This window comes from Chrysochloris asiatica, unplaced genomic scaffold (assembly GCF_000296735.1).
Source record: "Chrysochloris asiatica unplaced genomic scaffold, ChrAsi1.0 scaffold00047, whole genome shotgun sequence".
In the NCBI taxonomy this organism is placed as follows: Eukaryota; Metazoa; Chordata; class Mammalia; order Afrosoricida; family Chrysochloridae; genus Chrysochloris; species Chrysochloris asiatica.
Window position 1 is genome coordinate 11,083,315 of NW_006408565.1, and position 13,905 is coordinate 11,097,219.

A 13,905-nucleotide genomic window follows, 5' to 3' on the forward strand; every position below is an offset into this window, starting at 1 on the left:
TACTCTTTTTTCCTCTTCTTTCTTCTTTTAGTTGAGCTCTGATCATCCAGTCATTGAAGCCAGGTCAAGTGGGTATTATCTGCATGTGTGGGTGTTCTTGTGCATATGCCCTCTCTTCTTATCAGCTGGACGCTTCACTCTCCACTCTAGTCCTCTGTGGCTATGTCACTGACTCTGGGCCCAAGAGTCCCCAGGTCTTGCCACAGTGCTGGCTAACCAGGTCTCCACCCGGGTTCACAGGAGTCTATTGAACGTTGCAGGGTTTAACTCGCAGCTTCATTGCTGTTTTTCCCTCACTTTCCCTTATCGGTGATGAACTGGTCACCAACCAGAGCATGTATTCCCATTGAGTCTTAGTCTTGGAAGGGGGTTTGCTCAGAGGCGACCCTCAATTTACCTTTAAGGAATTTGATACAGTGGTTAAGCTCATGGACTTTAGGGCCAGGGTTTAAATCCAGATTCGGCTTCTGTGTGACTCTGGATACGCTACTTACATAATTTCTTTGAGCCTTGCCCCTCTCATCTGTAAAACATGATTGTTTGTTTATGATTCATTAATAATTTATTCTTTCTGTGGTATCAAACTCTTGGGGCTCTTCTAGGATCCAATAGGACAATAATTGTAAAGCACTTAGAACAGCATTTCACATGAAGTAAACTCACAGCTATGGAGTTGTTTCTGACTCATAGCAACCCTATGTTGTTAAGTGTTAAGTCGGCTCCGATTCAGAGTGACCCTGCATAGGGTTCCCAAGGAGCAGCTGGTGAGTTTGAACCTCTGACCTTGTGGTTCAGTGTATTATCCTGCAGCACCATACCAGGACTCCTGTAGGACAAAGTAAAACTGCCCCATGGGGTTTCCAAGGCTGTCAATCTTTATGGAAGCAGACTGTCACATCTTTCTCCCCCTGAGCAGCTGGTGGGTTCAGAATGCTGAGTGCTTTTAACACTGAGCCACCTGGACCCTTTCGTTTAGAGGAAGTCCTCTGGAGTGAGAAATAGCTGTGGTTGTTATTTCTATTAATGCAGAGAGACCCATATTCCTTTTTGTTCTCTTCCTTCTCTTTGCTTCTAGGTGTAGTCCTCTGAAACCCTGGCCTAGGGGTTCACCCCAAGCAGGGAGAGAAATGGATGAGGGAACCTGATGAATCAAGTCAGAGTTGGGAGTATACTGCCCATTTTACATATGAGAAAACAAAAGCTCAGAGGACTTGCTCAAGGTCATCCTGCTTGACCTTGAAGAGAGTAGTTATCCTGTACTGTGGGGAGCCACTGGAACCACCCTCTGATCCACATCTCTCTTCTTCCTGGCACCACCTACAGGGAGCTGGACCACAGTGAGACAAGGCTACCGGGGCCCAACATGGAGGAGGCAGGTGGGCCCTCGGCCCCGGCCGAGGCCCGAGTGGTGAGTGCCACGCTGATGTGGCGGCAACGGCCTCCTGCCCAGGAAGAGATCAGGCACCGTTTTCACAAGATGTCTCTGGTGTCAGGGACCCAGATGGAAAGCCGCTTCGAGGAGATATTTGAGTTCAGCCATCATCAAGAGGAAGTCAACGGCTTTGCTCTGCGGGAAGGAGAGAGTGTGAATTACCAGGGTCCCCGTGATGGAGCTGGCTTGAAAAGCTTTCAGAGCCATGGGCCCATCTTTTCCAAGAAGTATATACCACCCCCCAAGGAGAAGAGACCTGTAGGGAGAACGAAGGAGGCTATGGACCAGAGTGACAGCAGCTCCCAGGCCCCTAGAACTGAGCCCCCAGGCCCAGGAGCCCTAGCCAGAACTGAGTTCTTGGTACCTCTGCCTGGGCCCCGTGAGCCGAGCCCTCACCCAGGTATGGGTCTTGCCAGCCAGGGTCCCCGAATCCACGAGGAACAGCGGGTGACACGCACTGTGCGGACTACCACAGTGATGGCAGGGAAGATGGACCGTAGGGTGAGCAGCTCTGTGTCTGTGAAGCCGGTGCAGTCGGGTGCGACCCTGCCCAGAGGCCGCAATGCTGTCCGCACAATCCGGGCAGTGGCGGTGAGCCCCCAGGCAGAGGGCTCACCCAGCCGCAGCCAGGCCCTGGAGCTGCTGACCAGCCTTGTGCCTCCTGAGCGCAGCCTACCTGCCAGTCGGCTTCCCAGGCCCACAGTCATTGTGCCAAAGAGCTCAGGTCTGGGTGGTACGGGAGGGACAGTCCTGGGGCAGCTGCCTGAGGCTGGGGCAGCAGAGACAAAGGACAGATGTGCTGTAGACCCTGGAGCCATCCCTGTGAGTGTTTGCCAACCTCAACACCAGCATGTCCCTACAGCCCACCCAGACCAAGAGCAGGGCAAAGCCCTGGAGGCCAGGACCCACCAGGCCTCTAGAGTTCAGGGAGCCTCCACTCCCACTCACCTTTCTCTCCAGACTTCTCAGGACCAAGCACCAGGACGCTCGTCCCCTAAACTTCACACCCAGACCGTCTCCCCACCAGAGCAGCTAGTGGTACCCACTCACCCCAGGACCCAGCCCACTCTTGAACCCAGGGTGCCCCATGACCAGCCCTCTATCCAAAAGGACCAGCCCCCAGCTGCTACCACCCTGCTGCCTGTGGTGAGGAATGAAGTCGCCATGGCCTCTGGGCAACTTTCTCCACTTTCTACAAAAAGGAAGGCTGCCCCCAGCCCAGAAGGGTTTTTTGCTCCACCCTCCTCAAGTGCTAAGGTTGTTCAGGACTCTGAAGACATTCCTGCCTTCTCTCTTACCCAGAAAGATGCCGTGCAGGGCCCTGGGGCTCCTGCTGCCGCAGCCCCCAAACCAACAAAGGTTGTTCAGGGTCCAGAAGGTAGCCCTAGTTCATCCTCCACCCCAACAGAAAGCAGCTTGACCCCACCCCTCACCCAGAAAAAGACTGTCCAAGGCCCTGTTGCTCCCGCTCCTGCTCCATCCCCCATACAGGAAAAGGCTATCCAGGACTCTGAAGGTGACCCCAGCTCATTGCCCACCCAAAAAGAGGTTGTCCGGGACTCTGGTGCTTCGCCTGTCCCATTTGCTACCCAGAAAGTGGTTGTACAGGACCCTGCTGTCCTCCCTACCCCATTCTCAGTAGACGAGGTGTCCCCTAACCTAGGAGGTCCCCTTTTACCTGTGTCATTGGGAGCAGAAGCCAGCTTGAAGACCCAGGTTGTCCCTGACTCCACTGAAGACAAGATGCACCCAGAGCCATCAAGGGAGGAGGATGAATTGGCCCTGACTGCAGACTTGGAGATTTTCTTGGATACCCTGAGAAGCATGGAACCCCCTGAGATCCTCCGCACTCACCGGCTACCCCGAGCGCCCCGCTCCTCCTATTTGGCCATGTATGCCACGCTGCCTGCCATCGAGGAGGATCAGCCTGGGCCATGGATGCTGGGACCCAGCCCCCAGGAGGTGCCAGCACTGGAGGAGGAGGAGGAGGAGCCAGAGAACCCCTACCTGAGTGATGATGAGAAACTCCAGCACAGGAAGGAGAAAGCTGAGCCCAACCCCTCCTGGGACCCCTGCCCTGCCAAGCCTCCTCAGAACTTCCGCTCCCCTCTGGAGATGCTGAAGCAGCATGTAGCAGATGCCAAGGGCTCCCACCCAGAGCTGGGACAGGCCGGCAGCCGGCCCACTTCCCGTCTTGGAGGAAGTGTTCTCTTTGGGGGTCTCATGCCTGCTGCCAAGGAGACCCCCACCCTGGAGCCATTGGGTACAAAACTATCTGCTCTGACGCCCCACGGTGCACCAGGGCTCAAGAAGGGGCCAGGACAGTTGTCCCTGCTATGCAGTGGAAGGTCGACAGTGGAGAAGCCCGCCAGAGCCCAACCCCCAGAAGGGTGGGTGAGTACGATCTGGGTGGACAAGGGAGGGTACCCAGCCTCAAGTGGGTTTAGGACTTTGGGTGGATGAGGAACATTGCACCTTGAGTCTGAGCTTCTGGAGGTAGAAGGATTGGGTCTTAGGTCCAATTCAGAGATTGTGCTCACCACTTCTCTTTGGGCTTCAACCACCCTGTCCAGGCAGCAGGAGGTTTTGCTATGGCTTCCTCCAAAGGGCTTGGTGGCTCTGAAGCTGGGGAAGGGGAGTGGTGGGCACGCGGCCCCTGGGACAGGGTTGAGACCCCTGGGGTTGAGAACAAGTCTCCTGTATGGGCCAACCCCTTCTAGGTACAGGAAAAATAGGGAGGATGTGGGTTTTCTGGAATAGCAAGTTGTAGGAAAGGCAAGCCCCATAAGACTTCTGATCCCTCCCCTCCCTCTCAGAGCCCAACACTGAAGACCCAGGGCAAGATGAACACCAGGCCTGGAAAGGTAGGGGAGTAGGGATGGGGTGGGGGAACAGAGGTCCCAGGAGCCTGGAGACAGGTCCTGAGGACCCCCACTGTGCCTTGTCCAGCTGATCCTCTTCTCGGAGCCCAGCTGTCAGGGCAGCAGCATTGAGGTCTGGGAAGACATTGCTGATGCCTCTGGCTGGGCCCTCGTGGCCTCCGTAAGGGTGGTTCGAGGCTGGTGAGTGGGGAATGCCCAGTAGGGGTCCTGGTTGTAAACTTGGGGTGTGGGGAGCAGTGAGAAGTGTCCAGGTTAACCTAGCAGAATTCCCATCAGCTGCCTGTGGATACATGTTCTGTCCCATCCAGTGACCCTGGGCTCTCTGTGCTCACAGCTGGGTGTTATATGAAAAGCCAGAGTTCCAGGGCCAGAAGCTGGTCCTGCCTGAAGGGGATGTGGAACTCCGAGGCTCAGAGCTAGCATGGAGTCCCAAAGTCATCGGCTCCCTGAGGAGGGTTGTCCAGGTGAGTGGGCTGAAGATGCTGATGGGAGACCAAATGTTGTCCTGTTTGCCCTGGGCCCTCCCATCTGGAATCCTAGTCTGAGAAAGAAGCATGAGCCAGTCAGAGGGAGGAGACACTCCATTTTGAGGAGGGAGGTAGACTTGGTTGCCTAGAATTGCATCTCTGGGTTTGAGTTATAGATGGACCTGTATGTTTCTTACTTTGGAGCCAAGTGGGTAAGAAAGGGATTCTGGGAAGTATGCCGAGGCCAAGTCCCAGTTCAGGAAAGCAGCCTGGGGAAGTGCCAACTGGTGCTGTTGACAGACCAGGTGGGAGATGTCTAGGGATGATGAATCATAATAAAGATTCTGAATCGCACAGGTATTGGGGGATGATTTACTGTGACCCTCTCCATCAGAGTCACTTGCCATGCGGGGCCTAGGCTCTCAAGCCCGTCACAGTTGGGTGCCACAGGGCATTTGCTCATTCTTTTGTCCATAGATTCTCACTGACGTCTGCTATGTGGCAGGCACTGTGCCCAGTTATAGGTGGGTGGAGAAGACCTGCTCTCTGCCCTGCAGGCTTCATGGTTAAGCCAGGATATGAGGTTGGGTTTGAAGCAGGAAGCCGTATAACCAGATTGGGGATTTAGAAACGTTTCTCTGGTGGATAGATGCAGACCTGGAGACTGGGAAGGGCTATGTTTTCCAGGCCAGGGGGCCCTTCTGAGTTTTGAGGGGTAGTGAGGACACTGCTCACTTTGAGAGGGGATGTGTGTGTGGTTTGAAAAGGCATACTCAACACTATAATTTTGTATTTGTAAAGCAAAAAAAGGAAAAAAGATTATTGTTTTCCAAACACAAATTTGTAAACAGTAGAAATTAAGTTTGACCAAAAACCCTTCTTGGTACTAGGGAGACCTGGAAGAAAGAGCTGGAGGCTATTAGACTCTTTTTTTTTTTTTTTTTGTAATGAAAGAATGAATTATCCCATGTCCAGAGCTATTATAATCCTCCTGGTGAGAGATGACAAGAGATGATGAGTCTTAACTAGGGCAGTGGCCCCGCCAGGCAAAGGAGAAGACAGGAGTTTTCAAAGCTTCTCAGAAACACACAGATGTTTGTGGATAATTTATTGTCAGTCTCTCATAATAAATTCATCTTTGTGTGGGCGGTAACAAGGTACAAGAGAGAAAACAAGGGCTTTGAAGTCAGCTGGACCTGGATTAATTTGATTCCTTCAATATTAATTGTGTGCCTACTGTGCGCCAGGCATGTGGGAGGTGCCGGATGATAATAATGAGCAAAAACTATGATGGTCTGTTCTGAAATTTGCTACTTACAAACTGTGTGACTTTGGAAAGATTGCTGAACTTTTCTGAGCCTGTTGCTAAATGCTGTCGAGTCTGTACTGATTCAACAACCCTGTATAGGGTTTCTGAAGCTATGAATCTTTGTGGGAGCAGAAAGCTTCATTTTTTTCACCTTTGAAGTGGCTGGTGGGCTCGAACCACTGACCTTGTGGTTCACAGCCCAGTGTTTATCCTACAGAGCCACTGTACTCCCTCATCTGTGAGTTGTTGTTACGTGCCTTCGAGTCGGTTACAACTCACTGTGACCCTGTATAGAGTTTCTGAGGCCGTGAATCTTTGAGGGAGCATAAAGTCTCACCTTTCTCCCGATAATAACCATTGGGGGAAATGAATGACATGGGAAAAAAATGTTTTGAAATCAGTAAATGTTTCATAAGCATTTGATGGATGAGCAAGTGAAAAATGGTCCTATTGAGGAAGAAGCATTCCGAGTGCAGAGGACCTGCTGCTTCCTAGGATTAGATGGAGGCAGAAGCCAGTCTAGGCAAAGGCAGGAGTTGTGCAGAGAGGAAGGGTCAGAGTTAGATGTCAGCAGCTGTCAGTCTTGCCTGTCTTTATACCAGCTAGAGAGGCAGACCACCCAGAGGCAGGGGAATGGGCATGGTACCTCAGCAGTTCCTGCTGAACCTTCAAAGGGCTTTGGTCTCAGGCTTGCCTGGCAGATCTTTCAGAGAACACCAGCTACCTCCTGACATCTGGGAAAATGGCCATGAGGTTTTCCAATGACCCCTGGGCACACCTGGGAAACCATGGGGAGATAGGGGTGGTCTCCAAGGTTTTTGTTTTTTTGACATTTCAGTTTCTATCCTTTTCCTTCTGCAGGACTACCGCATCCCAGAGATCAACCTGTTCTCTGAGGAGGACCTCAAGGGGGAGCAGGTGAAGCTAACCAAGGCCTTGGAAGACCTCCAGGGCTTAGGGAGGCCCCTGCAAGTGGCATCTCTCACTGTCTCCACAGGACTGTGAGTCTGGGCTGTTCTGGGATCTGTCACTTAATATTCACTGTGTTGGATAAAGGGACACAGAAGTGGCAGTGCTTGTCTTCAAGGAGCACATGGTCTACTGGTGGGGACAGGCAAATAGGCAGTGACAATCCAGAGTGTCAGGCTTCAGGTGGGGGAGCACAGGAACGGGGTGGTCACAGAGGCCTTCCTGGAGGCAGGGATGCCTCGGTTAGGATGAGCTAGCGTTGGCTCAAAGGAAAATCTGAGTTCCACTAGGCAGAAATTTTGTCTGCTCTGTTCAGGCACAGAGTAATTGTCCCCAAAATATTTGGTAAAGGAATGAATGGGGGAAGAGGCAGGCAAATCCATGAGTGGCCATGGCAAGAGATGATGGGGGCCTGAAACATCCTCCAGATTCCCCTCTTGAGACCACTTGCTCAAAATCTTCCCTTCGGTCCACCAATCTGTGTCCCTTAGGGTCTGAGGTGCAACAGCTTCTTTTCTGTCTGTCAGGTGGCTGCTATACCCCAAGCCCTCCTTTGAGGACACTCCCTGCATCCTGGAGCCTGGAGAGTACCCCACCTTGGAAGCCTGTGGCACATCCAATCCCATCGTGGGTTCCCTGAAGCCCATGACATTGGTAAGGGGCAGTCTGGCAAGGTCTATAGGAAGAGGCAGGGCCTTGGGGCTCTCACTGGGCATGGGGATCTGAGGACACTGGATTAGTCCAAGGGGTCGGAGAAGAGGGAGGACATGGGTTGCCATTTTCAGGGGTCTCAGGATCAAGAGAATCCTGAGTTCCCGGCCCATCTGTCTTCCCCACCTCTGGGCTGGTGTCTCAGCTTTGTCTCTTCTGCAGGGCTGCCCCAGTGTGGAGCGACCAGGGGAGCCCAAGGTAAGAATCTCAGTCAAAAAGAGTCTCTGGGGAGGATGTGGCTGTCATGCCTGGACTGGAAGGCTGGAGAGAGGGCACTGGGTTCAGAAGTTGGGTCTGGTTGGATGGAAGCTGATGAGCTCACTGGGCCAAGTCAGAAGTTAGAGTGGATCTGAGTGAGGCAAAGGCCTGGGGGTCAATGAGGGGTGGAGGCTCTGGGCTGATACAGGAGAGATCCATTACTGGCCTGATTGGGTGCTTGGACCCAGACCACTTTCCCCCAAAGCGACTCCTCTACTCTTGCACCCACAGGCTGTGGTGTATGAAGCCCCAGGTTTTCAGGGCCAGAGTTGGGAAGTGAGCAGAGACATCTACAACCTGCGGCACCCGGAGGACAGCCAGAGCCCCCACCTGGCCTCTGTGGGGTCCCTGCGGGTCCTTGGGGGCTGGTGAGGACTCAGCATCCTTCCCTCTACCTTATCCCCTACACCAGTCTCTACCTTTGGGGACAGGGAGTGATGTGGGCACCTGGGAGTCGGGGTAGCTGTCTTACTCATTTATGGACTTTCTTTTCTAAGGCTGTTTGTCCATCTTTCCCTTCCTCAGCTGGGTGGGCTATGAGAAGGAAGGCTTCCGGGGCCACCAGTACTTGCTTGAGGAGGGGGAATACGCTGACTGGTCACACTGGGGAGGCTACGATGAGGTGCTGGCCTCCCTGCGAGTCATCCGTACGGTAAGCTAGTGCAATTCCAGGCTTCCCTCACGTACAATCTGCAAGGGGCGAACTTGTACTGCTCAAAAGTCCAGCCTCTCTCCTCCTGCGGCGCTTCCCCAGGCTGTACTGAATTCCCTGGGTGCGGGTGGGCTGAATCTCCTCGGCGTCTGAGCATTCCTAGGGGTTTCTGCCCTTGGGTGGGAGGAGCTGGCTCCGACCAAGACCTGACTGCTCCTGGGACCCAGGACTTTGGAGACCCGGCCGTGGTGTTGTTTGAGGCCATGGATTTCGAGGGGCCCGGCGTGGAGGTGAGCGAGGCGTTACCGGACGTGGAGTTGGCGGGACACGGGCCGCAAACACAGGCCATCCATGTGCTAAGCGGCGTGTGAGTAAGCGCGACTCCCTGGGGCGGGGGCGGTTCCAGAGGAGGTTCCAGCTCCGCCCTCGCCGACCATCGCCCCGCCCCTCACGCAGGTGGGTGGCCTATCAGGAGGTGGGCTTCTCGGGAGAACAGTACGTGCTGGAGAAGGGCGTGTACCGCAACTGCGACGACTGGGGCGCGGGCAACAGCGCCCTCGCCTCGCTGCAGCCGGTCCTGCAGGTGTGTGCCGCGGGAGCTGGACTTGGAGCTAAGGGACGCACGTTGTGGAGGGGATGGAGTCTGGAAGGGCGGGGTTCGTAGCTCGGGAAGGGATGGGGCTAATGCAGATCCGGGAGAGAAAGCGTCTGAAATCAGAGATATTGAGGCTAGGGACTGTTACCTTTTTAAGTTTTGAAATTTTGGTCCCTCCCTTCAGGTTGGGGAGCACAATCTGCACTTTGTTTCAAAGGTAAGGAGGAGACTTAGTAGGAAGCTGGTAGGAGGCTAAGTCTCCTCTCTTCTTTCAAACCTTTCCCCCTTCTTTAACAGTGTGCCTCCCTTCCCTATCGCGCTCCTTTGCTCTCATCTCCCCTTTCTGCCCCCAGATTCAGCTTTTCTCCGGCCCCGACTTCCTGGGTGACCACATCTCCTTCGAGAATGATCAGGCCTCTTTGCCCCCCTCTTTCCAGCCCCAGTCCTGCCGGGTCCACGGTGGCAGGTGAGTGCTAGGGGCGGGGGGTGGGGGTGGAAACCTCCGAGGGGCAGGTGGACTCATCTACAATGTAGCACTTGACTCGACTTGAGATTCGAGGTTGCAGAAGAGTCTTTCTTTCCAGTAAATAGATGATGTTCTTCCCTTAGCCTCCTTGAAACGTGGCTGTTTTGCCCTGAGTTGTTCAGTTTTAAAAAGCAGAAAATAAAATAAGGGTTTAATGGGCAATATAAAACATACATACCTAGAAAATACAGCATAGCAAACCTCAATCTTGTTTCCTCCACTTTTTTTTTTTCTTTTTGGTAGAGTAAAAATTCCCAGACCCACCATAAAATTTCTCCAGTAAATGATTCAATCTATATCTGTCGTAAGAAAAGACTCTTCCCTTACATCGCCATAGTTATCACATTGCTGCAAACAATGCTGCAAGGAATAGCCTTATGCAGGTGTCCTTTCATGCTTTGAATAGTATCTTTAGAATATTGTTGTTGTTATTAGGTGCCGTCGAGTGTCGAGTGGGTTTCAGTTCAGCGAACGAACCTGCCCAGTCCTGCACCATCTTCCCAATCATTAAGCTTGAGTTCATTTGCTGCTGCCACTGCCAGCCCATTTGTTGGCGGGCTTCCTCTTTTTCGTTGACTCTCTACGTTACCAGCATGATGTCCTTCTCCAGGGAATAATCCCTCCTGATAATATGTCCAAAGTATGAGACAGAGTCTCGCCATCCTGGCTTCTAAGGAGCAGTCTGGCTGTACTTCTTCCAACGCAGATTTGTTTGCTCTTCTAGCATTCGTGGTACTTTCCATATTCTTCTCTAACACCATAACTCAAATAACCTCAATTCTGCTATGGTCTTCTTTATTCAGTGTCCAATTTTTATATGAATATGAAGCTGTTGAAAATACCATGGCTTGGATCAGGCATACCTTAATCCTCAAACTGACATCTTTGCTCTTGAACACTTTAAAGAGTTCTTGTGCCACAGATTTTCCTAATGCAATAAATCGTTTGATTTCTTCACTGCTGCTTCCATGAATGTTGACATGAATGATCTAAGCCAAATGAAATCTTTAACAACTGCAATCTTTTCTCCATTTATCATGATGTCCTTTACTGGTCTAGTGGTGAGGATTTTTGTGTCTTTACATTGAGGTGCAACACATAATGAAGGCTGTGGTCTTTGATCTTCATCAGTAAGTCATTTAAGTCCTCTTCACTTTCAGCAAGCAAGGTTCTATCATCTGCATTTTGCAGGTTGTTAATGGATCTTCTTTCAATCCTGATACCATGTTCTTCTTCACATAATCCAGCTTCTCAACATGTTTATTCAACATACAGATTGAATAAGTATGGTGAAAGAATACAACCCTGGTGCACACCTTTCCTAATTTTAAACCATTCAGTATCCCCTTGTTCTTTTTGAACGACTGCTTATTGGTCTATGTATAGGTTCCTTATAAGCACAATGAAGTGTTCTGGAACACTCATTCTCCACAATGTTGTCCATAGCTCGTTATGATCCACACAGTTGAAAGCCTTTGCATAGTCATTGAAGCACAGGTAAACGTCTTTCTGGTGTTTTCTGCTTTCAGCCAAGATCAATCTTATGTCAGCAATGAAATCCCTCATCCTACGTCCTCATCTCAGTCCAGCTTGAACCTCTAGCAGTTTCCTGTCAATGTACTGTTGGCAGCTACTTTTTAATATCTTGAGGAAATTTTTACTTGCATGGGATATTAATGACATTGTCCAGTGATTTTAGCATTCCATTGTTTTACCTCTCTTTGGAATGGGCACAAATATGGATCTCTTCCAATCAGTTGGCCAGGTAGCTGTCTTCCAAATTTCTTGGCATAGATAAGTAAGTGCCTCCAGTACTTTATTTATTTATTGCAAGATTTCAATTTGTAATCCATGAATTCCAGGTGCCTTGTTCTTTGTCTATGCCCTCAATACACCTTGGTCTTCTTCCTTCAGTACCATTCACTCTTGATCACATGCTGCCTCTTGAATGGTTGAACATCGACCATTTCTTTTTGGTACAGTGACCTTGTGTTTGCCTTCCATCTTCTTTTGATGCTTTCTGCATCATTCAATATTTTGCCCGTAGAATCCATTAAATTGCAAGTTGAGGCTTGAAGTTTTTCATGAGTTCTTCATCAGCTTGAGAAATGCTGAGTATTTTCTTCTCTTTTGGTTTTCTAACTCCAGGTATTTGAATATTTCATTATAATACTTGACTTTGTCTTCTAGAGTTGCCCTTTGTAGTTTTTTGTCTAGCTGTTGTACCTCCTCTTTTCTTCCATTTGCTTTAGCATCTCTATGCTGGAGAGGCAGTTCCAATGTCTCTTCTGGAATCCATTTTGGTTTTGTCCTTCTTTCTTGTCTTCTTAATGATGTTTTGTTTTCTTTCTGTATGATGTTCTTGATGTCATCTCACATCCCTATGTGATTTTAGGATAGATTCCTAAAATTGAAATTACTTAATTGCCCCTGTAGTTTACTTGATGTTGCCAAATTCCCATCCACAGGGACAGTCTGGTTTTACTTAGTCCTTTCTTGAGTCTGACCTCAGTCCTGGCTGCTGCAGTGTGTTTTCCTTTGGCCTCTCCTGTACTGGGGGATTACCATCAAATCTACACCCACTCTTCATGCAGGTGTTCCTGGGCAGCCTGAGAATGGGGTACGGTCACATGCTCACGCACACTCCCCCTCTTCTCCTTCCCCAGCTGGATCCTGTTTGATGAGGAGAACTTTGAGGGTGACCAGCATATTCTCTCTGAGGGCGAGTTCCCCACTCTCACAGCCATGGGCTGCCTAGCCTCCACGGTTCTGGGCTCTCTCCAGAAGGTACCCCTGGTGAGTGTCATTGTCTACTCAGGGGGGCATGTTGGACAAATCCTGGGCACAGAACCTGTTCTCATTACAAAGTAGGCTGGTGGGGGTAGAAGCCAGTCTTCTTCAGAACCACCAGATCCCCTTGACCCTGAGTTGTCAGAGCCAGTTCAATCCCCTGACATTTATTGAGCTCCTGCTGAGATAGGTTGTGAAATGTTGTACTGTTGGGTGCCATCAAGTCGATTCCTACTCATAGCAGCCCAATATGACAGAGTTGTTGTTGTTGTTAGGTGCCATCGAGTTGGCACTGACTCATAGCAACCCCATGCACAGCAGAACAAAACAATGTTTGATCCCGGGCCAATCCCACTACCATTGCCACACTTGAGTCCATCGATGCTGCCACCTGGCCAATCCATCCCGTTGGGGGTCTTCCTTTTTCTCTGACCCTCCATCTTACCAAGCATGACATCCTTCTCCAGCGACTGTTCCCTCCTGACAATATGTCCAAAGTATGAAAGATGAAGTTTGGCCATCTTGGCCTCTAAGGAGCACTCTGGCTGCACTTCTTCCAAAAACAGATCTATTGGTTCTTTTGGCAGCCCATGGTACTTTCAATATTCTCCTCCAACACCATAACTCAAAAACATCAATTCTTCTATGGTCTTCCTTATTTACTGTCCAGCTTTTGCATATATATGAGGTTATTGAAAATACCATGGCTTGGGTCAGGTGCACCTTAGTCCTCAAGCTGACATCTTTGCTCTTCAACACTTGCAAAAGCTCCTGTGCAGCAGATTTGCCTAATGCAATACGTCGTCTGACATATGACAGAGTACAACTGTCCAATAGTGTTTTCTAGGCTGTAATCTCTACAGGAGCAGATTGCCAGATCTTTGCTTCTGTGGAGCAGCTGAAGGGTTCAAACCACTAGCCAAATGTTTAACCATTGCACTTCTAAGGCTCCTTGGACACTGAAAAAAATTCAACACAGCTCTGCCTTCAAGGAACCCATGGTCACATAAACATAAAGAGAATAATGTAGAATGGGATGCCTAGATACAGAAGTATGCAGATATGGAAGGACTACTTCTCAGAGAGGGCTGAAGGTTAGCATTGCTGAGGTGATAGGTCAGCTAGAGAAACTGACAAGTTGCTGCTACTGTGATCCAGAAGACATGGTGATGTCCCAGACCTAGGACAAGATGGAGAGAACACATTGAGCCATATATAGGGGAGAGAGTGTGTAGAACTTGGACACTGTGTGGACAGGCCCCAGGTCAGAACAGCCTGGCACAAGCTGCATCTAAGGATTATGCGCCCCCCCCC

The 13,905-nt window shown here is 50.6% G+C and overlaps 1 protein-coding gene across 1 annotated transcript in view; it reads left to right on the forward strand.

Annotated features, from left to right (window-relative positions):
• Positions 1-1,363: 1,363 nt before the first annotated feature.
• The window catches only part of LOC102835428 (absent in melanoma 1 protein-like), an 18,137-nt gene continuing 5,595 nt past the window's right edge, over positions 1,364-13,905 (forward strand). The window contains exons 1-14 of the mRNA XM_006862384.1: positions 1,364-3,826; positions 4,249-4,296; positions 4,382-4,494; positions 4,649-4,778; positions 6,952-7,091; positions 7,587-7,713; positions 7,933-7,968; positions 8,260-8,396; positions 8,554-8,680; positions 8,908-9,047; positions 9,137-9,263; positions 9,460-9,492; positions 9,629-9,741; positions 12,468-12,597. Coding sequence (XP_006862446.1) covers positions 1,364-3,826; positions 4,249-4,296; positions 4,382-4,494; positions 4,649-4,778; positions 6,952-7,091; positions 7,587-7,713; positions 7,933-7,968; positions 8,260-8,396; positions 8,554-8,680; positions 8,908-9,047; positions 9,137-9,263; positions 9,460-9,492; positions 9,629-9,741; positions 12,468-12,597 — 3,864 coding nt within the window. The remainder of the gene's footprint in view (positions 3,827-4,248; positions 4,297-4,381; positions 4,495-4,648; positions 4,779-6,951; positions 7,092-7,586; positions 7,714-7,932; positions 7,969-8,259; positions 8,397-8,553; positions 8,681-8,907; positions 9,048-9,136; positions 9,264-9,459; positions 9,493-9,628; positions 9,742-12,467; positions 12,598-13,905) is intronic.